General features: G+C 37.5%; 1 protein-coding gene across 4 annotated transcripts; it reads right to left on the bottom strand.

The window, feature by feature from the left end:
- Positions 1-2,134: 2,134 nt before the first annotated feature.
- SRSF11 (serine and arginine rich splicing factor 11) lies at positions 2,135-21,916 on the bottom strand. Of its 4 annotated transcripts, none has more exons than XM_034433207.3 (12): positions 21,475-21,916; positions 17,733-17,866; positions 13,398-13,507; positions 11,690-11,782; positions 10,648-10,697; positions 8,103-8,230; positions 7,465-7,546; positions 6,173-6,304; positions 5,517-5,606; positions 4,729-4,824; positions 3,529-3,667; positions 2,135-3,426 (listed from the first exon to the last, which is right to left on the bottom strand). In XM_034433207.3, exons 1-12 carry the CDS (start codon positions 21,600-21,602, stop codon positions 3,238-3,240), a joined length of 1,371 nt encoding a protein of 456 aa, XP_034289098.1. In that variant the 5' UTR covers positions 21,603-21,916; the 3' UTR covers positions 2,135-3,237. The 4 variants fall into 4 exon arrangements, with proteins under 4 accessions (XP_034289098.1, XP_034289099.1, XP_087745939.1 ...); XM_034433208.3 differs by having other exon boundaries at positions 2,135-3,423; XM_087889813.1 differs by lacking the exons at positions 17,733-17,866; positions 21,475-21,916 and adding an exon at positions 13,812-14,030.
- Between the last annotated feature and the right edge of the window lie 825 nt (positions 21,917-22,741).

The raw sequence follows: 22,741 nt of genomic DNA, 5'->3' as shown, positions 1-22,741 counted from the left end.
TTGTAACTGCATTGGATTGTTAATATTAAACTTGAGTCTTCAAGACATCCAGATCCTTTCCATCTTATATATTTTTCCTTGTTAAATGTATATTTTTCTGCTGCAATTCATTTTGCTGTTTTTTCAATATTCTGTTGTTAAAATTCTCCTGAATCTTGTACCCCTTCTTTTGTTTGCTACATCTTTCATTGTTGTCATCTGCAAATCTGATCATTTTGAATTATATATAAAAATGGTATTATCATCAAGTCATTCATATGTTGAACAGCACAGGATCTATTAGTGTTGATGTTTTTTGATATGATTGTTTTATTCAGGTCCTTGTTTACCTAGTAATAAGTGTAGTCCAACCTATTTTTTATGTTTTCTGGTAGAATTTGATTGGAATAAATTCTTTGGTGAAATTTATTACTGATGTTAAGGTATACTGTATCCATGATAGTACTGTGATCAACTATACTACTCTATCAGAAAAGATGAATTGCTTGGCATGGTGTAATTTTGTTAGGATTTATATTGACTTCTGAGAAACAATGTATTATTTTTTGAATCCCCAATCTGAATTCTTAATATAGCAGTCCTCAGTTTACAATTGGGACTGGAATTGTTGTCACTAAGCAAACTAGTCAGAGATATCACATGATCATGCTGTTTAACGACACTAATTCCCAGTAATCCCAGTTGCCATCGTCAAGCAATTAACTGCAGATTGTTAAATGAGGACATTTTGTGGTTGCCTTTTTTTGACCTTCTGCTGGCTTCCCTATTGACTTTGCTGGTGGGAAGGTTGCAAATACTATTGCATGACCATGGGGACTCAAGAGACCATTATTAAGTACAAGGATGTCATAGCTACTACTTGTTCAGCACTGTCAGAAGGACCACCTGTAATCTGTTCCACATCCAATTATCAATCCTCCCACCCCTCTTTGGAGGTTATTAGGCTACTAGAGATGTTTACTGAATGCTTGGAATAATGTAATGATGTCCTAGTGTCTGGCGAAAGGTTAAGGTTTAAAACCAGGTAGAGGCCAATAAACCTAAGAATGTGCAACCTAGATCCTGCACATGTAGTGTCGCTCACCCACCGCTCACCTCCAGCTGTGTAGCCCAGGTCCTAACAGGCTACAGACTGGTACCAGTCCGGGCTTGGGGGTTTAGGACTCCCATTCTCGAATATTTTCAGTTTTAAAAATAGGTTAAATTAAAGCCAGCCTATTTATAAGCTGATTTTTGATTTTCACAAAGATGCTGTTCCATTTTTATTGTTCCGAGTCTGGCCAACAAATCTGAACTTATCTAGTAGCTGAATTCATCCATTCCTCCTGAGATTACAAACTTTAAATTTCATCATCTGTGCCATTGTGCATGATAAAGTTTATTGGGAACCAGAAGTTGAACTCCATCTGTTCAGCCCTCATTTATTATACTTCTTTGGTACAATAATTTGAAATTTAGTCAAAAGAAACTGCAAAGATTGAGCGTTCTACAAATGCACTTTTATAGATACAATTAATGGAATTATTTCACAAATTTCATTTTCCTCTCCTGTAAAGGTATATCTTATTTGTTTTTCAGAGAAAAAAAAGAGCTGGATAACATTTATGGTACATTTTGATATATTTAGAAAATACTTACTACTAAAATTATAAATTATTCTATTCTCACTGTGAAATACCAATAGAAAATACTATTTCATTCTATTATTTCAGTTACTTTTTTAAAAAAATTCAGCAGACAACATAGCTACTAATGTTAAGTTGTAATGGTTTTGGGGGGGGAGGGGAGGGGGTATTTACTGGAATTGGAAGATTTTAATAGATCAGTATTCTGAACCCAAACTATTCAGATATAATTTTATTCTCACAAACTTTGAAAAACAAATATCAAGAAGTATGTTTGTCCAAGGATACTAAATATTAAAAAAACACAAGATTATTTCCTTTTTTGGAAGGGCAGCCTTTCCAACATATAGGGGAAAAAACCTTACCAGGACACAAATTATGAATATACTAGATATTTTTGTGGTAACCAGACAGACTTAAACTAAATGAAAATATAAATGGAAAAAAGTGAGGTAGCTTTATACAAATCATTAACACCGATACACGCACACTTTAGTACAAATCAAGTGTATATTTATGATTTTTTATTATCAAAGTCTTGTAAAACAATTTCAGAAACTGTACATAAACATGGCACAGACTGTAGCCTACTTTTGTTTTTTTTACCTGCACAAAAGTATATGCCCCCAAAACTTCCAGAACTAAAAGAATAGATTGCCCATGTACTTTGCATAACATAAAATTACTGTGTCAAAGGTTACTACTTCAGTGACTGCAACACAAATGAGTTAGTTTATACAACTTGAGATCAAATACATTATCAAGTAGACTTGTTTTAAAATCATTATGAAGTTCCATTTAAAATGCACTACCCTTTTTTTGTTGTTGTTGCAGAGTTTTAATACTCAAAATGAAATGCAGCTTCTAAAAAAACTACACAAGGTTCTCTGTCTCTTTTGCAGAATACAGAATTATTATTTTTTTACCTCAAGACATCCAAATTGTGGAAAATCAAACACCCCACCTGAGAAGGATTGAGACTCAAAGTCTACCTTACACTGGGCATCAAAAGACTAATGCATTTCAACCGTGTCAAAGCCAAACAAATCCACAACAAAAAGATTCAGCCACAGGGCTAGAAATATTATCTACCTCTATCAGAAGATTTCTTTCCAGATGAAGCTAATGTTAGTTTCTCTCTCTCTACACGGAAGGCCCTTAATGGGCCACCATGTTGTAGAAGATAAGGATGTTCTTGCCACAGTTAACATGCAGCCAGTTCATTCCCTATTTTGCTCTATTATTGTAAATAATCAAACTCTAGAAACACTATTGTAGGTGAGCTGGTTTACTAAAAAGATCATACAACACAAACAGTCCATGCCTGTCAAAGATGCATGCAGCTTTTTGCTCAAAAAGGAAAAAAGCAGCACCAAGCTAGTAAGGACTGCTGGGCTACTCAATTCAATTTAGCCAATAACAAGAATGGAAACCCAGATACCACTTTCTCTAAAACTTTTGATGTAATTATTTAATATTAGGCGCTTTACAACCATGTATAGTTACAGCTGTATACATCTAGTTTGGAAGGTTAAACAAGTACAGCATAAAGGAATCACACAGGAATGACACTGATGCATGTGGCCAATTGTTTTCACGGGAAAGGCAACATTCAGTCACTCATATCCATATCCTCTTCATGATGGTCGTCTCCATTGACTTTGGACTCCCTTGGTTCACCACCCCCTTTCTCCGGGGACTCCTTAAGCTTTGGGGAAGTGGCATCAGCGGCTTTTTCTTCCTTTTTCTCTTTTTCACTATCATAGCCTTGTTCTTCTTCATCATAATCCCTTGTAACCTGCTTTGCCAAGACAAAACGTAAAATAAACCACATAAGACATGTTTCAAATGAAGTTTGGAATATCTGAATTCAAATCAACCAGGAAAATATATTTAAGCATACTTTGACATCTTTGTCACTTTCTGATTTCCTCTCTCGCTCTTTCTCTTTGTCTTTGCTTTTTTTCTTTTTACTTGTTGATCTTTCACGCTCATCCCTGCTTCTCTCTTTATCTTTATCTTTTTTCTTCTCTTTCTTATGCCTGAAAGGAAAACAACAAACACCTTGAGAATGAGAATACAAGCATTTCATGGGATTACTAAAATAATTAACTAAAATGTTCTATGGGCAAGTTGCACACAAGTCTCTGCAATGAAAGCTGTTTAACAATAGAGAAATACAGAGAAGCTAATCTGTGTTACTATTTACAAATAATTATGCCTTTATTGATGTATGTCTATTTACTGAATACCTTCAAAATTACTTCACGTTTCCCAAAGTGAGGTAAGATTCTAATGCCAGTAATTATTTTTTTATTTATTTATTTTTCATATTTGTATACCGCCCTACTCCCGAAGGACTCAGGGCGGTGAACAGCCATAATAAATACAAATACATATAGAAGTTAAAAACTATTAAGAAACAGATTAAGTAATTTAGGCTCAAAGATTAAAAACATCCAAATTTATCTAAAGAGGTTTAAAACCCAATTTAAAAGCCAGTTTAAAAGCCAATTAAAAAGGGAGAGCTAGGCCAGACCAGCTTGTTGGAATAGAAATGTTTTCAGGGCACGGCGGAATATGCGTAAGTCTTGGATGTTTCGTAACTCCGGGGGAAGCCCGTTCCAGATGGTAGGTGCCCCCACAGAAAAGGCTCTCCCCCTGGGGGCCGTCAGTCGACATTGTTTGGCCGACGGCACCCTGAGGAGTCCCTCTCTATGGGAGCGAACTGGTCAGTGAGAGGCTATTGGTGGCAGGAGGCGGTCTCGTAAGTACCCTGGTCCTGAGCCATGGAGCGCTCTAAAGATAGTAACCAAAACCTTGAAGCGCACCCGGAAGACCACTGGGAGCCAGTGCAGCTCGCGGAGGGGGGGTTACATGAGAGCGCCACATTGCTCCCATTACCACCCGCGCGGCCGCATTCTGGACCAGTTGGAGCCTTCGGGTGCTTCTCAAGGGGAGCCCCATGTAGTTAGAATGGTTACTCAATCACTATTAATTTAACGTTAAATTAAGCCCAAACAAGATCTAAGGCATTTCCTACAATAGGAGAACTGAGAAAGAAAAAAATGATCAATTCAGTAGATTTGTTAAAAAGACAAACCTTTTTGGTGAAGGGGATCTAGACACTTTTCTCTTAGGTGACCTAGGCTTTTTAGGTGATCTAGAGCCACTTCTGCTTCTTCTGCGGCGTCTTTCTCTGTAACAAGAGTGTCACAAAATTAAACTTTTCCTTGCATTTATTAACATCCCCAATATGTATTTAATCTCGAAAGTATATATAAACAAGAAAAAATATTTTAATTGCTTCAGTATTTCTTTGTAGCAGGCAAAAGCATAAATGCAACATAGAAAGCTAAATTAAATCAGTCTTTCTGAGGTCTTGTTTAGGATGGTAACACCTAGTGACCTCAACATAGCACAGTGAAGCTATGGATAATAACTAAAAGTCAAGAGAAAGACTGACATTGGTCTTGCTGGTAGCAAAAACCACACACACAACTTTTATCAGTAATTGCTTGCTGGATAAACTATCCTGAGATATGTGTGTACAGAATGAGATCTCTATTTCTAGCAACCCATATTTTGTTTAGCCTGAAAAATTAAAGGGCAAGAGTTTGCATAAGAAGAGTAACTTTTATATTCCTCATGACCCACATGGACAAGTGCAAGGTATCTATAATGCACGGATAGCACCTCATAGAAAAGTTGACAGGTTAACATTGAGAATTTTATCTCTGTGTTTGGATCTAAAGCAGTACAATTCATTAAAATGTTTTTAGTGTAGTATGAAAGGACCCTCATTCAAATAGTGAAGGTTTCCCAGAAATCAGAATAGTAGGCCATTTCAACAACCTGAAGAGAAACTTAGAATTACACCAAACACCAAACCTGCTTGCGCTTCTGGATCGCCTGGCAGTGCTGTAGCTTTTGGGTGGAGTTTTAGACCGTTTCTTCTCCTTTTCTTCTTTCTTTTTGTCTCTAAAAGAGGAAGAAATGATGAGCTGTTTTTTGTTTCATGTATCCTCCATATAGATATATATAGTCTGTGTGCATGTCTGTGTGTTTGTGTATGTGTGTATGTATGTATGTATGTATAAAAATACACTAACACACACTAACATTGGCATTAATTCTACCCTGTAACCAGGATGATGGATGGATGGGGGGGGGGGTGTATCTCCATCCATCTATCCTGGTTACAGGATAGAATTAATGCCAATGTTAGATGATCCAGCAGAAGCTTCTGATCAAAAGAGAAGAAAAGTTTGCCTTACTCTTCCTACCACTGATCTCTATCTCATGTTTGGAGTAATCTTTAAAACTGAGGGGGAGGGGGTGGCGGGGGGAAGGGAGGGAGAGAACCCTTTGGTGAAAGTTGTCACCTCCCCATTCCATAGATGGAGCTTTTTGCTGGATCAAAGAGTTTTTCATCAGGCAAGAATGGAAACTGGCTACAAATCACATTTCCAATATTGTTATAGCTAACAGAATAATTTCCTCCAATGCAAAACAGAATTTCAGGATTTTGTGAAGTTTTCAAGTACCTGGTTTTGGACGTGCTCCTAGATCTCCTAGTACGTTCTCTGGAGTGAGATCGCCGCCGTCGAGGACTTTTAGATCTTCTTCTGCTCCTTGACTTTGAATGTGACCGTCTTCTGGATCGACTTCGTGACCGTCTATTAAGCAAATCATTAATCAAATAAAAATGACGCATCAGATCACATTATAAGAGTTACTCTATGAATGATCAAATAGAGTGATGCTTAGTGGCTGAGCAAACATGGACTAGATATACACAACTATCTACAGTAGGGGAATTTACTATTTGCTATGCAGGTCTTCAGAGTGTAAATGAACTGTTCACATTTTCTTGCAATCTGACAAATTGAAGGTATCTTTGCATGGTGAAAAGTTATCATTTCACTACAGTATTAGGAACTGGTGATGTCCGTTTGTCTGACTGTAGTGTACTGCTTGAGATAATCTGAGCACTAGCAGAAATACAACATATGGAAATGTTTGTTATGTTTGATGTGGATCTTAAATAACTGATGAGGATTCTCTCAATAATAAAGACAAAACATCAGGAACTTAAATACGTTTTGAAAGACATGAAACACAAGAAACCTATTATTCAAAAACAAGAAAAATGATCAACCACCTACCGGAATTCCTTATTTCCTGTGCAATACTATCTACTCATTATACTCATTCTAATTTATTTATTATTTATTGGTTCGATTTATATGCCGCCCTTTTCCGGAGACTCAGGGCGGCTTTACAATGCGTTAAGCAATAGCCTTCATACTTTTGTATATACCTGCTTAGTAGGGCTTTTGCCCCCCCCAAGCGGTGTTCTTTTTTATACAAAGTCAGCTTATTGCCCCCACAAACCGGGTCCTCATTTTATCTACCTCGAAAGGATGGAAGGCTGAGTCAACCTTGAGCCTGGTGAGATTTGAACTTGCAGTAATTGCAGGCAGCTGGTGTTACTTAACAGTGCTTTAGTCTGCTGCGCCACCAAGGCTCACCAATGACTTCATATTCAGCTCATGTGTATTAAAAGACTAATCAGCATTTTGGAATTACTTGACTAATCAGCTAGTGAAAAATGACTGCATTTTCTGACCCAACACTATGGCTGTAGTCTCATAGAGTTATCGAAAAATAAGTCCTAAATCAATTTATTGAATACAATTTATTTTTCTGAATGATTTCCCCCCCCCCCCCCAGACTATACTGTTTACTGCTGGCCATTACCATATTATATAGTAACTACAGTCTTATCTACCAAACTCAGTAAGCAGCCAGGTGAGCCATTGTTGTGAACCCTTACCTATGTCTGGAAGAAGAAGGTGTTCTTCTTCGCCTTGAACGCGACCTGGATCTTGAATGCCTTCTTTTATCCTCCTTTTTATCTGGAACCAGAACATTGAAAGTATCCATTAAAGAACCATCAGGAAAAATTAGGTGAACGCTTTTAAAGTTATTTTTTTAAATACATAAAACTGTAGCCAAAAGAGTTTTTATGACTCAAAAGCAGTTTTCTGCTATTTCTATCAATTGCATAAAGGGTCAAATGCATTTTTCAAGTAACTACAAACATTTTAATTCATATTCCTGTAAGATAAATAGATGTGGGATATATTATATAAGATGAAATATTGATTAGGATAACAACTGAACAAACCTAAGAAATATAAAAGAAATTCTTTGTTTCAGACATAAAATAATTCCAGCGTCTCCTCAATATGCTCCTGGGTATTAGCCCACAATTACAGTATTTTTCAGCAACTGGTATCAAAAAACTTACTGATTATGATTCTTAATCAGATGTTGTTCTTCCCAATGTTTACTCATATCTGACTTTCTACCGATATCTCATATAATGCAGAATTTTTTTCCAGACCACAGAATATTACAGTGATTTTCTGTAAGGCAAAATGACTTAGGTGACATTTTAGATGGCTTTACCTGGCTCTATAGCAGCAGAAATCAGAGATTGTGCTTCCCGTACTCGTTTCATGGCTTCTTCTATTTCTTTACTGGAGGTATCCGTTTTCAGACTTGGTGAAACAAGGCCTGCAGCTACATGATTGAGCCTGAACCAAATAAAAATAAAAAAATAAAAAAACCAGAAAAATTGAACTGTAAAGCCCATTTAAAACAGAACTACATATAACTAACTCTTGCTATCCGTTAGAAAAATAATTGCATCAATCTCCATTTGTAAGGCATTTGGTGAAAAAGACTGTTGATCGCTGACATGGCATTTTGGGGTATAATGCTAGGAATTTTTATTAAGTATTTTATTGTTTTATTTATGTAAGCTGTCTGGAGTTTGCTGAATTCACTGGCACATACATTTTTGTGAATAAATGAAAGCATGTATTAGCCGTTAAGTTCAGGTCTATGCAAACTTATTTAAAACATAATTTCAAAAATGAGTCCTTGAATTTGCTTGCTGTTTTTATTTATTTTTGCCTAGTACTAGTACCTTTTACTAGATTATCCCACTGTCTAGAATATTCTTGTCCATTAATATGCAATACTTTGGTAATTATTTTTTCCACGATACCAAAAGTGAATTTACTTGAAATTAATAGGGATCCTCTTGCTTCTGCTCTTTAAAGCATACAGGTAGTCCTTGATTTACAACATGGTCATTTAGTGACCATTCAAAGTTACAACAGCACTGAAAAAGTGACTTATGGCCATTTTTCACAGTTGGCATCTGGTTCATATTTATGACGGTTGCCGTGTCTTATGGTCACCTGATCACCTTTTGCGACCTTCTGACAAGCAAAGCCAATGGGGGAAGCCAGATTTACCTGTACTAGAAATCACTGGAGACCACATTTCAAGAGTAGGAAATTGGGAAGAATATTCTAGTCCAGGCCACAATTTCCCAACTATACTGGCACATATAAAACGAAAGGAAAAGCAAAGATCATGGGTTTGTCTTCTTTTGAAATAAATTCCCTAACTAGTACATTCCAGGACTAATCTGAGATTAGTTCATAACAGATGTACAAATTGTTTTTTGTTAACCTGTAAAAATAATCTATTATCTCTTGCTGCGTTAGGATTTAACATGGGTATGCAGCCTGCAAAATGGCTGTATTGCCAAGGAAATTGCATCGTTCCTGCAGATTTATTTTTTTAGTTGTTTTTGAATAGCTTTTAAAATCTTTGTTGTTTATTGCCTTGTGGTTGTTTTGTTGTATTTTTCTGTTTTTAACAGTTTATGCTGTTCAGAGCCACATGTATGAGGTAAGCAGCTACATAAATTGATTAAATAAATAAATAAAAATAAATTTTGAAGTCCTGACGCCAGTATTTCTACATTTATATAAATTTAAACAAGATGAATCTACTCATATACAGTAACAGGAGAAAGGCCACTCTTGTAATACTACAAAAGTCTTGGTAATTTTAACCTATATTTTGAATTGTTATTGAACTTTTATTTATATGTGCAATTTCACAGCCAAGACATAATCAAACAATATAGATTAAAAATGCCATGAAACATAAATAATTGGCAATACAGCATCTAATTTTACTAAATATTTTAAATATTTTTTAGTTAATGCACTAAAATATATATATTTTTTAATATTCTCAGTTGATGGACCAATAAAACTGAGATCTTCCAAACTTCCTATTTTCTCAACTGCTTATTTGCCATCCCTACCATCAGCACAATAGATTTGCACTCAGTGTGTATGCCATGAGTGTCGTGGAGACTACCAAGAAGAGGAAAACATTTTACTACTTCTGAAATGATGTCCCATAATTCAAAGGGTAAATAAAATGATGGCCTGCATCCAGGGAAAAATTCTGCTTAGAAGATCAGAGGGTGCTGTCTCAGCATTGCCCATCTCTTCTTACAAAATTAAGGAAGTCAATTAAGCATGTTAAAATAGCCTTCATAGAGCCATCTCCTTGCGTTCACTACAACAAAAGGGGAAGAGCAACATAAAAAACTGCTTCCCTAAGCCCAGGTAGTTACAGGCAGTCCTTGATTTACAACCATTCATTTACTGATCGTTTGAAGTTACATCAGCACTGAAAACAGTGACTTGTGACCGTTTCTTACACTTACGACCGTTGCAGCATTCCCATGGTCACGTGATCCAAATTCGGACGCTTGGCAGCTGGCATGTATTTATGCCAGTTGCAGTGTCCCAGCATTATAGGATCAGATTTGCTGAACTTCTGACAAGTAAAATCAATGAGGAAGGCACATTCCCTTAACAATTGTGTTACTAACTCAACAACTGGAGTGATTCACTCAACCCCTGTGGCGACAAAGGACATGAAATGGAGCAAAATTCACTTAACAGGTGTCTTGCTTAGCGACCAAAATTTTGTTGTCATGAGTTGAGGACTACCTGTAACATGCAAGTCTAGGAAAAAGTCCTGCTTCTTATTCACCCAAGGCATTACTTTCAAAGATTCCTCTTTCTCAAAACCAATTGCGCTATATAGTGCAATTCTAAAAATCGATACTTACTTTGGATCCACTGTGCTCATAAGTTTTAAGAGTTGATCTGCTGCAAGAGACTGCAAAGAAAAATAACCAGAAATTGCTTTTCATACAAATATTTGGAAAAAAATTACATCCAAATGGCTTTAAATCTAATAATTAAAATTAAATAACACAAATTACCAAAAGTCTCAGAATATATCTACCATTAGCTTAGTATACATTTAAGTTGAGAATACAATGTATACTCAAATCCAGGCTATTTTTTTTATTTCTGATAACTAGTTATTCATGTCAGTATTTGCAAGAGACTTTATGTTTAAAATTTCACAGGAGTCCTTGATCATTTGAGGTTTCTGCAATTGGAGGAGTTGTCCATTTACAAAATGACTGCAATGAGAAATATATCCAGAATCCAAACGTCAATAGACAAATACAATAAAGACTGCATTTGAATCAAAATTGTTATGTATCTTTTCAGTTATAAAAATGGTATTATCCAAGTGTGAACTCTAATGATGCTGTTAAAGAACTTCTAAATAGTATGAGTTCTCATTATACAATATATTGATGGCATGCAATATTACCATTGCCCAAAAATTCACCAGATCTGTTCCAGAGGAATCCCTAACCTTTTGAATCAGACTTGAGAGATATGGGAGGATGCAGAAGGAGCTTATTTCCCTGTGTTGTTCCATTAATATTATATTAAACTGATAAAAGCAAAATAATACAAAAAGAAAAGCCCAACTGTAGCTAATTGTAATACAGTGTAAATTGTAATGCAAGTGAATATTTCACCATGAGGGAAAGTTTTCTTTACACTGAGCTGATTGGCCTTCCTCCAATACTATGGTTCATAAATTGCTCTAACTGTGTTAAGTATATAATCATGCATCACAATCTTCTAATACTCAGATGAACTCACTTGTTTCTTGTTGCTGTGGAAAACCAGAAACAAAAATAATCCTATGAAATTCCATAATAAAAATTCCATGAGTGTGGAACTGCATAACTGTTAAAAATGACAATTTTTCTAAAGCCAAATTTATACTTAAAAGCAACATACCTGAGAGTTTAAGTTTGCCCCAGGAAGACCTAGAGCAGCTAAAGCTGGATCTAGAGTTGGAGCTCCTAAAGCAGCCAGAGGAACAGCACCGATCTGTAAGAATGAATATTAGTACAATCTATGTATTTTTCATAAGGAAAATACAAACAGCACATTCTCAGCACATTCTATTTGTTCTACTATTTTCCAAATCTCTGGAAAACAGGAACAACTTGTAACTTTTAAAAGTTCTGAAGTACTGACATTTTTATATTAACTTGAATGTAGGTAGATGTTTTATATCAGATCTGATTATTCATCTAATTGGGTATTAGCTCTTGTGAATCCAATGCAGAGGCTTTCTATCATCCTTTAACTTATCAAGTCCACCCAAACAGGAACTTCTGGTGACTAAACATGGGTTGTTTGGCTAATGATGTCCCCTTAGGTTGAACAGTTGCCATAATGGCTACAGTAGCAATTGATCATAGTAATCCAGTTTTTATGCAAGAATATTTATCATCGGTTGCTAGCTGATTTTTAAAAACAAATACTGAAGAACAACTGAATATGGACTTGTTCATGCAAGTAGGAAATATGAATTACCCGTTTTTAATTTTCTCTAATTTTTACAATATGCACCCAAATTAAACCCCCAAAAGGTAATTAATGAAATAGTAATTATGTCTTCAAAACTATTTCATTTATACTAAACTAGCTGCATCTCAAAAGAAGCATTTTTCTTCTCTCTTCTAAGCTGACACTCTCCACTCTCTGAATGGCAGGAAATGAAAAGGAATTAAAAGCAACAAGGTATTTCACAGGATCTGCATGCAGTACTTCTACTAGCCTCTCATGTACCTACTGCAACTTTGTAAATTTGGCTTAACTTTAATTTTGCAACTCTAGACCATTTAAGTGAAATTCACATACTTGCTACAAACTAGTGTTTCCCATTTGTATCCCAACCATTGTTTTCTTGAACTGTATTTCTAGGTATTGGAAAGGAAGAATAAAACTCTCAGAGTCATTATGCAGTTCTTTATTCATCGTTTTAGAAATCTTGACTCAAGGTTCTCACTTCTGTTCTAAGGTGAACATGAAAGCACTCACTCTTAGACTACAATAGAGTTTACTTTCTGGAAAGTCAGCCACACCAAACTCAAAGAGGATCGACATTACACTAAAAAGGTTGCACTCTGGAAGTCCCAAGAAAGCACTTTCCTGAAAACTACAAACATAACTCCCTCCTCTGTGATTTTACAGGGGGGGAGCAATGAATAACTGAGAAGGAGTTTTTAAATGGCTTAATTGCTATAAGGTATTCTTTCGTTCACATTTTTTTTATAAGTGTCATAGAAGCCAGGTAAGACATATAAGCACTGCAAGCATTATGCTGTGTGAAAACATAGCGATTATTTTTGCCTCTTGCAACAGGCTCATCCCCAACTATAGAAATGGCTGAATACCATTTCTGGCCACAATCTTCCATGTGTTTTCATTTCAGATGTTGCTTTATTTTTTAAAATAGCAGTGAATTAGGCGTCAACCCAGTGAGCTAAAAGGAAGAATAGGATCCAATCTAGGAAATCAGTTACTTTGGGGGCAATTCTTATTCATTATAATTCTGCTGCAAATATTGCAATAACTTTGTATAAGTGTACCTCCCATAAACAAAGGAATATAAAAAATATAATTTTGCTGTGTTTTATGCACATCTACTTCTTACCTGAGAAAGTGGGTTAGGTGTAGGCAGGAGTCCACCCCCCGGCAGAAGGCCTGCCACAGCATTAGCTGGTGCCAGGAGAGATAAAGCCTTAGTCTCATCAGGAATAACTCCTGCAGAGAGACAACTTTGCATTAGAAGTTACTCATCAATTATCTTTTTTCTTTAAAAAAAAAACCACACACAAATACACCCAGAAAATGTCTCCCTGAAACACCATCTGAGTTTGCTGAAAGTACTTATGTTGGCTATAATACAATGTTTGCTCTCTTAATAATTTATCATTAACTTGTTTGTCAGAATGAAACTTCAATGTGTGAAAATTTGTTCCTTTTTCTCTACAAAAGGTTAAGTTCTAGAATAAAAAATAGCACAATACACACTACTTTTTTGTTAACACTGCCAAGATTTCATCACCTGTACTCGATTTTTAAGTCATGAACCAAACGTAAGCAAGCACAGTCGGTTCTCCAGGGGTGTGCTCTCAACTTTCAAAAGCTGTTTTATGAACAACGACTCGTGTCGGCTGCTTCACTATAAAGCACACAGAAAAATCAAGATACACAAGACAAAAAAAGTTTGATTTAGGGGTTAATAATATGGCACAGTTCACTATGATTTCTTTTACACCTACCATACAATTTTGTAAAACTTAAGAGAAGGTAAGAAAAAGTGTAGGGCTTTTGCTGACTTCTCATTTGGATATGAAGGTCTCCACAAAGGTCCAAATGTAGGTTCTGCATATGTGTCCACGTATATGTGTTTATGTGAACACCTAAAATGTGACACATTCTTACCTGTGCAGTAAAATACATGCTCCACTCTGTGTCATGGTTACTGTACCAAGAATGCTGCTGAGTACTGCCCTTTCAGAAGAAACTTCTGATTTGTAGCTTGTGGTCTGCTAAGTGTCTATTTTTACTGCCTATCCCTGAACAAAGAATAACCTTCAAAAGGCCCAACGTGAGACAAACAGTAATGTTGATTCTTGTTATTTTAACCAACAGCAAAAGCCCTATACATATGGATTAATCTGTTAATGTGCCCAAGCCCCCAACGTGAGAGAGTTCAATAAGATAACTGTACTATATATTTGCAAATACCAGAACCGTTTCTGCAAGACATATTAAAAAAAACTGCATCTCATCATAAAACATACAATATGTACAGGGCACTTAAGAGAAACTGGATAAGCTGCAGAAGAAAACTGTTGGGTGGTATTTTCAGCAGGGCCTGGTATATAGTTCAGGCTGAACCAGGGAAAAGAACTGTAAAACACAACAACAAAAAAGAAAAACCACTGTTAAATAAAGGTAATGGTTCCTTCCACCTATACTGAGAAGTGCCGATAATATAAACAAATGTATAATACACAGCACTGTTATCTTTCTTCTGTCACTGAGCTGTCATAATTTCAATACCAAAAGTTATGGTGGGAAAAGGGGGGAAAGGTCATTTAGATACAGGGCATTAATGCATCAATATAAACATATCTACTGAGATTATGGGATAAATTTGCATGCAAATTATGTCTCAGAGGATATTATTTACGTTTACACACAATTAGTGCAACTATAACATTTCTGGCATCTAGCTAAAAATCCTCTTGAGACACCTCACAGAAGATCTGCATCCATTAAGTAGTCATGCATCTGATCCTCAAATTTTGTTTTTAGGAAAAAAGTTATTCAGAAATAAAACTACAATTTAAAAAAAACAATGAGGCCCCTCACCAGTTAATTTTCATGCGTCAAGAGTTTTTTACTGCTGCTTTGTTAGAACCATGACATACTGCATGAATGTGTAGAAATGAAGAAAAAGAAACAGACAAAAGAAACAAACATTAACCAAAGAACCTACACAAACCCACCCAAAGTCACTGTTTAATATCTGCATTGCTTCCAAATCCTTCCATTTCATCACGAAGATTATAGTACTATGCCTTACCGTGAACTTTGTGTTAAGTGTAGAACACAAAGCAACAATCAACACCAAGATGTATGAACACACTAAGAACAGAAATGCGACTTTATACTAGGGGATATATGATCAGTACAATGCATACTGTAATATTTGTAGAGAGGTAATATCAGAACGTATCGCTACAATAGTACAGGGTAAAGATTTCAATTCAGCAGAGTGCTTAAGCATATGCCTCAATGCAACTGAACAGTTTCACTGATCTTGAAATGTTTTTTTCTCAGCAATGCCTAAGCACTAGCAAAAATGGGGTCTTGTGAAAAGAAGAATTGAAGAGTGATACCCATATTCTTTCATAGATAGGGACCATTTGTGAGAACAGAGTAGAGACCAAGTTCATAGGAAAAAATCATGGGTCCATTATTCTGATAAACCACTTGTCATATCCTGCCAACTACAAAATGGTGCAGATCCTAAAAACCCAATGAGTTCTTGATAGGTAACAACTACTCAAATTGCATTAAACAAACCTCAGAAAAATTCAGAAAAGTCATCTTTTTGACTGGTATCGCAGCATGAGATTTATCAGTCATCTATCTTTCTAGCAGAGTTTAAAATCTTGTTTATAAAGAGAAAAAAATATGATGTATCAAAACCATTCAAGCTCTTAAGGAGAGACACTATTCTTAAACACTAACTTGCAAATATATTGGAGGCTATTGGTTCAGTTAATTAGAGCCAAGGTGAACACGACAGCGGCATTCCTTCCTCAATCACATAAAAAAGGTGTATAATCCATGTTTAATAAAAGGAATACAAAGAGGCAAGGGCCCTGAAACCTACCCCAGCCTGGTGCTTATTTCACCACAGTAGCTTTCTGCGGGTGCTGGCAGAGTTGCAGCACTGGAGCTCAGATAAAGAAAAAACAAAGGGAGACAGACTGCAAGGAGGTTAAATTGCAGGCACAGGAAGGTGGCTATACACTTCACTCTTTTGCTCTGAAAAGTAGCACCCCACCCTTCCTCTAAGAAATTGGGACCAATTCATATTTAAAAACTCAGCTACTGTCGCATCTAGCTTGGCCCTAATATAGACAGCAATTATGTAAGACTCAGACATAGATATATCTGACATTGTCAGAATTACATGCTAATAAATAATACTTTAACGTATTCTACTCTATTCAGCCAAGTTAAACCAATGAGGAAACTTCGTTGTATTAATTATAGTTTCAGTTTTGAATATCCTAACATTAATTAGACCTGCCTGTTGCATATTCTTCTGCCTTATTAAGGAGTAGAACAAGGCACTACATATAAAACATAGACTCCAATCCAGCACAGTTAAGTCTGCGTAAATCCCACTGATTTTAATGAGATGTAGTAATCTCTGTATGCAGAAGTGCAGCGTTAAGTGAAGTAATTTACTGTAGTCCCGTGATCTAAAATGAGTACTAGTTTATCAGTGAATAGTGCCTTTGAAAGAGTTGTGGTGAAATCTATAGAGGTTCAACAGAACTCATTAGAAGAGCAGTCTTCTTGACAGAGTTTTAGTTATATTTCCAACCTGCTCATTGTTTTTCAAATTACTGTAACACCCTAAAAATGTAAGAAAAGAAGAGAGAGAAAAATGTTGTTAACAAGTGAGTGATTTACACCGGGATAAAACACTTGGGGACTTGAGTGCTTGCTGGCCTCTAGTTAATGTCTAGAATCCCCTGTAGCTGCAGAGGACCCCACTGTTTCAGTCATCTGGAAGGGCTTTTGCATTTGCCTTCTCCACTATAAAAATCACACACACAAATAAGAGAGAAGAGTTTATTATTTTAGAGAAATTCTAGAATATATAGCAAGGTTGAATAAGAAAATGTGGAATAAGATCTAACATCCAGTGCTCATTTAGCACCTTTGCAGATATTTTCTGACTAACAAGAGATCTCAAACCCTTGGTGTACCAGAATTTATATTGAGGGTAACTGCTTTTCAGTTGTCAACTAAAACAAGCAGAACATTGCCTTGTAATTGGTGATATGTATTCACTAACTCTCCATGAGGGAGAATGAACCATGTGATAACAGATGCCACATAACTTAAAGCAACATTGCTTGTTTATATATTTCATTTTAAAAAGATAGCTTAAAAAATGCCTCGAAGCAATCTGGTGAAAATAAATCAAATAATGCTGCGTGAATATAAAATTATTCTAAAAGCCTTTCCAAAAACTGATGGGCAAGCTCCAGCAAGTGCTGAATTAGTATTTTCTGTCTGTTGTACAGAAACCAAAGATGAGGGTATACCAAGGGTTTTAAAAATGCAAAAAGCTTGGATATTTTATATGCTAAACTTCATGCTATTCAATTACATCAGGATTTAATACCAGAGGTCTATGGCTTCATAGATCTTTAAACAATTCACAAACCTTCTGCGTAGGGTACGACTATCAATGCTCGGTCAACGAATACAGTATTTGTCAGGTGCTGAGCCACAACTGCCGAATCAGGTTCTTGGAACTTTACAAAACACACACGGGAAGAAACAGGCAAAGGGGAGTCACTGAAAAAAAAAAATCAGAATATGAACATCAGATGTAACATGAACAAAGGTTAAGACATTATTTGACTCATGGAACTATATAAAAAAGTATTGGGCACAGTTTTTCCAAAAATTCTTACTTGTTTTTATGTTATAAAACAGGGAAAATTATTAAACGCATGCCTGGAGAAGAATCATATTTATACTGTATTTCAATTAAACTTAAATAAGTCTAAATATTAATATGCACCTACCCTTTGAAAATTATGAAGCGACTACCTCTATAATTGTTCACTCAGTCATACACTTGGTTCTTACCATATGTGTTTAAGATTTAATCTAATACTGAAAACTGGGAAGATGTAACCGACATTCTTGATGGGATGTCACAGGCAATAAATAACTTGAATTTTTCCTCATTGAAAAAGAAATCTTCCTTCAAGCGATATATCAATTCTCTCTTAAAGAAATATATGCAAAGTGCGTGGTAAACACCTCATATGCATGATGATGAATACTTTACTTTTCCAGTAACACAAAACATATTTAATTCAGGGCTAAACTGTAAGGTTCTTGATATTTTCAAGCCTAGTTGTTTTCTGCTTTGTTTAAACCGGCTGGGGAATGGCTACAGGAAAACAAGCAAGCTCAGACAGCACCAAGAATCCAATGGTTTAGCTTTGCATCAAATAGTGAAGTAGCATGATTACGTTGTTAGATTAGAGTTCAGAAGAATCAGATGCTAATCTACCATTAGCCACAAAGGCCCACCAGGCTCTTTGGGTCACACACACTCTCAGTCCAATCTATCGCTCGTTATTTTTTCTGGAGAAAAATAGGACAGAATATTATGTGAACTATCTTAAACTGCTGAATTAAAAAAGAGCTATAAATCAAATAAATAAATAGTACAGATTTGTAGCTATATCCATAAAGTAAATGCCCAGACAGAATTATGTCACTTATGGGTGAAAAATCAACAACCAGTCCTCTTCCAGAAAAAATTGTTTACTTCCCAACTTCTTGTTCCAGGGTAACTACCCTGTTTCCCTGAAAATAAGACATCCCCTGATAATAAGCCCAATCGGGCTTTTGAGTGCATGTGCTAAAATAAGTCTCCCCCTGAAAATAAGCCCTCCTCAAAAATATTTAAATGCAGAGCTGGAAATCAGGGAACATGGCAGGAGGATCCCCATCTTGTTCCACGTGCCTCAAAATAATAAGACCAAGCGTTTATTTCTGGTTCAAAAAATATAAAACAGGGTCTTATCTTCAGGGAAACATAGTAGTATAATTTAACATTATATTAGGATCAAGTTATGCTTTAACTACTGATGCTATGCAGATATTTTCTGAGAGGTAACCCTGTAATAGTTGGTGGCTTCCGTATTTCAATAATATCCCATAATTACATTTTGCAGAGCTTCTTTCATGCAGAAAATCTGAATATTAAGAAAGGACTCTTTCTTTCTTGTTGTGTTTTGGGCATACAGGGACGATCTGTGGAAGCACCTTTTTTCCTAATCTGGCCCTCCCCAAAGTATGCTTCAGCATAAATCCCAAAGTATGCTATACTGTACTGGCTGGAGATCATGGGAGTTTTGGTCCCAGAGATCTAGAGGCCACCAGATTGTTAACAGCCATTCTAGAATATGCTTTTGGATTATATGGGACATAGGCCAAGCCTGCTGTGTTTTCTTATTGCCAGAAGTAAATGGAGTCAGGTTTACTCCAAGTGAGACCTTTACTGAAGGCCAGCGTCTTCCTCTCTAATGGAAGAGGGAAGGCAAGAAAGATGATGGGAAGATGGGTGAAGGCCATGGCAGATGTCATGCAGGAACATGCTTGGTTTAGGCAAGAAGAGACAAGTATTAAGAAAATTGGGAATGGTTGGGCGGGTAGGTTATGTTGCCTTGGCATCTACTTGAGATGTAGTAATTTTGCCTCCTTACACTGTCTGGATTTTGTTGTCTGAAACCTGAACAAACAAAAACATTTTATTACAGTATTTCACTAATCTGTGGCTGACCCGAACAGCATTACTTCTGCTACAGTAACCTACTACAGTGTTCTTTCTGATGAGCTTGCTTGTTTTCCTGCAGATGTTTCATTTACCCAAATAGGTTAACATCATCAGTGCTAGGATTTCAACCCTGGACTACAAATATTCTCCTTTATTGGCACTACAGGTAGTCCTCGACTTACAACCACAACCGAGCCCAAAATTTCTGTTGTTAAATGAGACCTTTGTTAAGTGAGTTTTGCCCCATTTTACAACCTTTCTTGCCAAAGTTAAGTCAATCGCTGCAATTGAGAAGTTACTAACCTGGTTGTTAAATGAATCTGGTTACCCCATTGACTTCGCTTGTCAGGTCTCAAAAAGTGATCACATAACCCTGGGACACTGCAATGATCATAAATATGAACCAGTTGCCAAGCATCTGAATTTTGATCACATGATCGTAGGGAATGCTGCGTAACTCTGAAAAACGGTCACAAGTCACTTTTTTCAGTGCTGTTGCAACTTGGAACGGTCACTAAATGAATTAAGTTCATAAATGAAATAAGTTGAGGACTGCCTGTACAGTCATCTTTTCTAGATTCATCATAAAACTATGTTCCTGTTTCACCCCCACAAAAGCTCTCTTTTAGGCACAACCACAAATTCCCAAACATCCTTTCAACAAAGAAGGATCTATGCCCAGGAGCATTTTTCTTCACCCTGGTTACTCTTGTTGGGGCTCTTATCACTTCAAAATCCAAATCACGGGTTATCATTCTGCCTAGTTTGAAATCAACAAGACTCGCATCCCCAGGATGCCTGGCTTATCCTTAAGCCCCTAAAAACATATTCCTCGAAAGGTAACCTATACACTGAAAACTTTTTACCTGAAAATTACAAAAAAAAACAAACACCACTCATCGAAACGTAACCTATACTGTACACTTAAAATATTTTACCTGAAATTTTTTTTTTTAAAAAAAAGACCCTACAAGTGCTATTACGGCGGCAAAAAAAAAAGAAGGAAGAAAAATATCAACTTTGCGTATATGTAACCGACAACAGGAAACAACGACCAGGATTAGACCGTAGCTTAGCTCTTCTTCCTCCTCTTACAAGATTAGTTTTATTTCACGCAAGACCGATCCGCCTCACAACGTGGCTCTCCCCACGGAAGCGGGCGAAGCGCGTCCAGAATAGCAGCTGAAAAACGCCTCACCACCCCCCAGCCGCCCCCAATACACAAAATAAAGGCGGTGTTCAAAACCGTCCCTCAGCGCCCCCCTTGCAGATCTCTTTTCCGCCTCCTGCCTTTCCTCCCTCCTCAGGTTTCGAAAGCAGACAAGGGCGGCGAGCCAAAGAAAGGCCGCCCCAGCGCCGGAAACTCCAAGATGGAGCTGACGACGGCGAGGAAGGGACCGCGTGATCCGCTTTTTAGCTTTCGGAAGCGGCAACCACCGCAGCAGCCAAACTCGTCGATTTCGGCCCTGTCCTCCGGCCTTCATCCTTTCCCGGCCCCGCCCCGGCTCATCAAGGGCCTAATAATACTCGAGCGATGGTTTCAAAGGAGGCCGCGGCCTTTAAAAACCGACCATCCGTCTCACTCGCGAGGAGAAGCGAAACTTACTCGGGCGGGAAGAGGCGCAATTCTTCGATCTTGCCCAGGAAGCCGAAGAGAGTCCGCATCTGTTCCGAGCTGGCGCTCGGGGAGACGTTGGTGACCTGAATCACATCGGTGCCGCTGCTTGAAGCCATCGCGCTGCCTCCTGCTCCGGCACTTACAAACGCATCGAGGGCCGACGGGTTAAGGGCCCTAGGGAATCGGGAGACGCCTCCTTCGAATGTCCCTCGGCGCTTCCCGTCGCTCTAATCGCAAGGGAGGGGGGGAAAAAAAGACCCTCGCGCGCAGAGTAACGGCCACCGAACGATCGTTTCGCTGCCAGACTCCCTGGGCCGCAATATCCCAAGCTCCTCAGCGGCTCTCTCCGAACGACGCAAGAACCTCTCGGCCTGCGCCTGCTCAGAACCAGGCCGCCTTGTGAAACGAGACACGCATAACTTGCGTGTGCGCATGCCCATTTGAGATGCCTTGCTGCGCATGTGCAGGCGGAGCTAAAGCCCTTTTCCGTTTTCTGTAGGGGCTCGTGGTTGATGTTTAGTCCCAAAGGTGGTTTTTCAAGCGGCAACTGGACTTTCTGGTTTTCCTTTGAAGACGTTTCGCTTCTGATCCAAGAAGCTTGTTCAGTTCTGAAGAAGCTTCTTGGATCAGAAGCAAAACGTCTTCAAAGAAAAACCAGAAAGTCCAGTTGCCTCTTGAAAAAGCACCTTGGGGCAAGTTGTCCCAGACAATCATGACCTGGATGACTGAGAATCTCCAGTTAGCTTTATTTGGGGGGGGGGGTGTTTAATTCTGAGCGATGTCAGCTTTCCAAAGTTGAGTTGAAGTGATGGATAGATTGCATGCTTGCATGCATAAATTGCATGCATAAATCTGTTATTAGCCTCTCCACATTGTGGGGCTCTACTTCTTGAATGGTTTAGCTGATGCATATAAACGGTCCTTGATGCTAGTGCATCACCAGTACTGATGGTGTTGCCTAATTTGGGTAATGAACCGTCTGCAAGAAATCCGAGCTCGGAACACCATGGATCCCTCATTTCAGCCCTGAGCTACAAATGTTCTCCTTTATTAATATTCACCAGCGCAGGAGAAAGCCAAGGCTCAGGGAGTGGAACTAACTTCCGCTGTTCAAGCAGAAAGGAGCCTTGGCCATTCGCCTAATTAAATGTGCAGTTCCTAAGTACTGTAGAAATTCATATTTCTAAACAAAGAGTGGCTGCAGTATGATATATTCATTAGATCACTGTTAAAAATGCTATTTCTTGGTTATGTA

This window comes from Pantherophis guttatus, chromosome 3 (assembly GCF_059756535.1).
Source record: "Pantherophis guttatus breed Tessera chromosome 3, ASM5975653v1, whole genome shotgun sequence".
Taxonomy (NCBI): Eukaryota; Metazoa; Chordata; class Lepidosauria; order Squamata; family Colubridae; genus Pantherophis; species Pantherophis guttatus.
This window is presented reverse-complemented; position numbering and strand designations above follow the sequence as displayed.

Bases quoted from the DNA above. Each gene is read 5' to 3' on its own strand.
- SRSF11 (XM_034433207.3), bottom strand. From the start codon at position 21,602: ATGGCTTCAAGCAGCGGCACCGATGTGATTCAGGTCACCAACGTCTCC. The intron at 11,783-13,397 runs GTAAGAAGTAGA...TCATTCTTACAG, and splicing joins CACCTAACCCACTTTCTCAG to ATCGGTGCTGTTCCTCTGGC. The intron at 6,305-7,464 runs GTAAGGGTTCAC...TTTGCTTAATAG, and splicing joins CCTTCTTCTTCCAGACATAG to ACGGTCACGAAGTCGATCCA.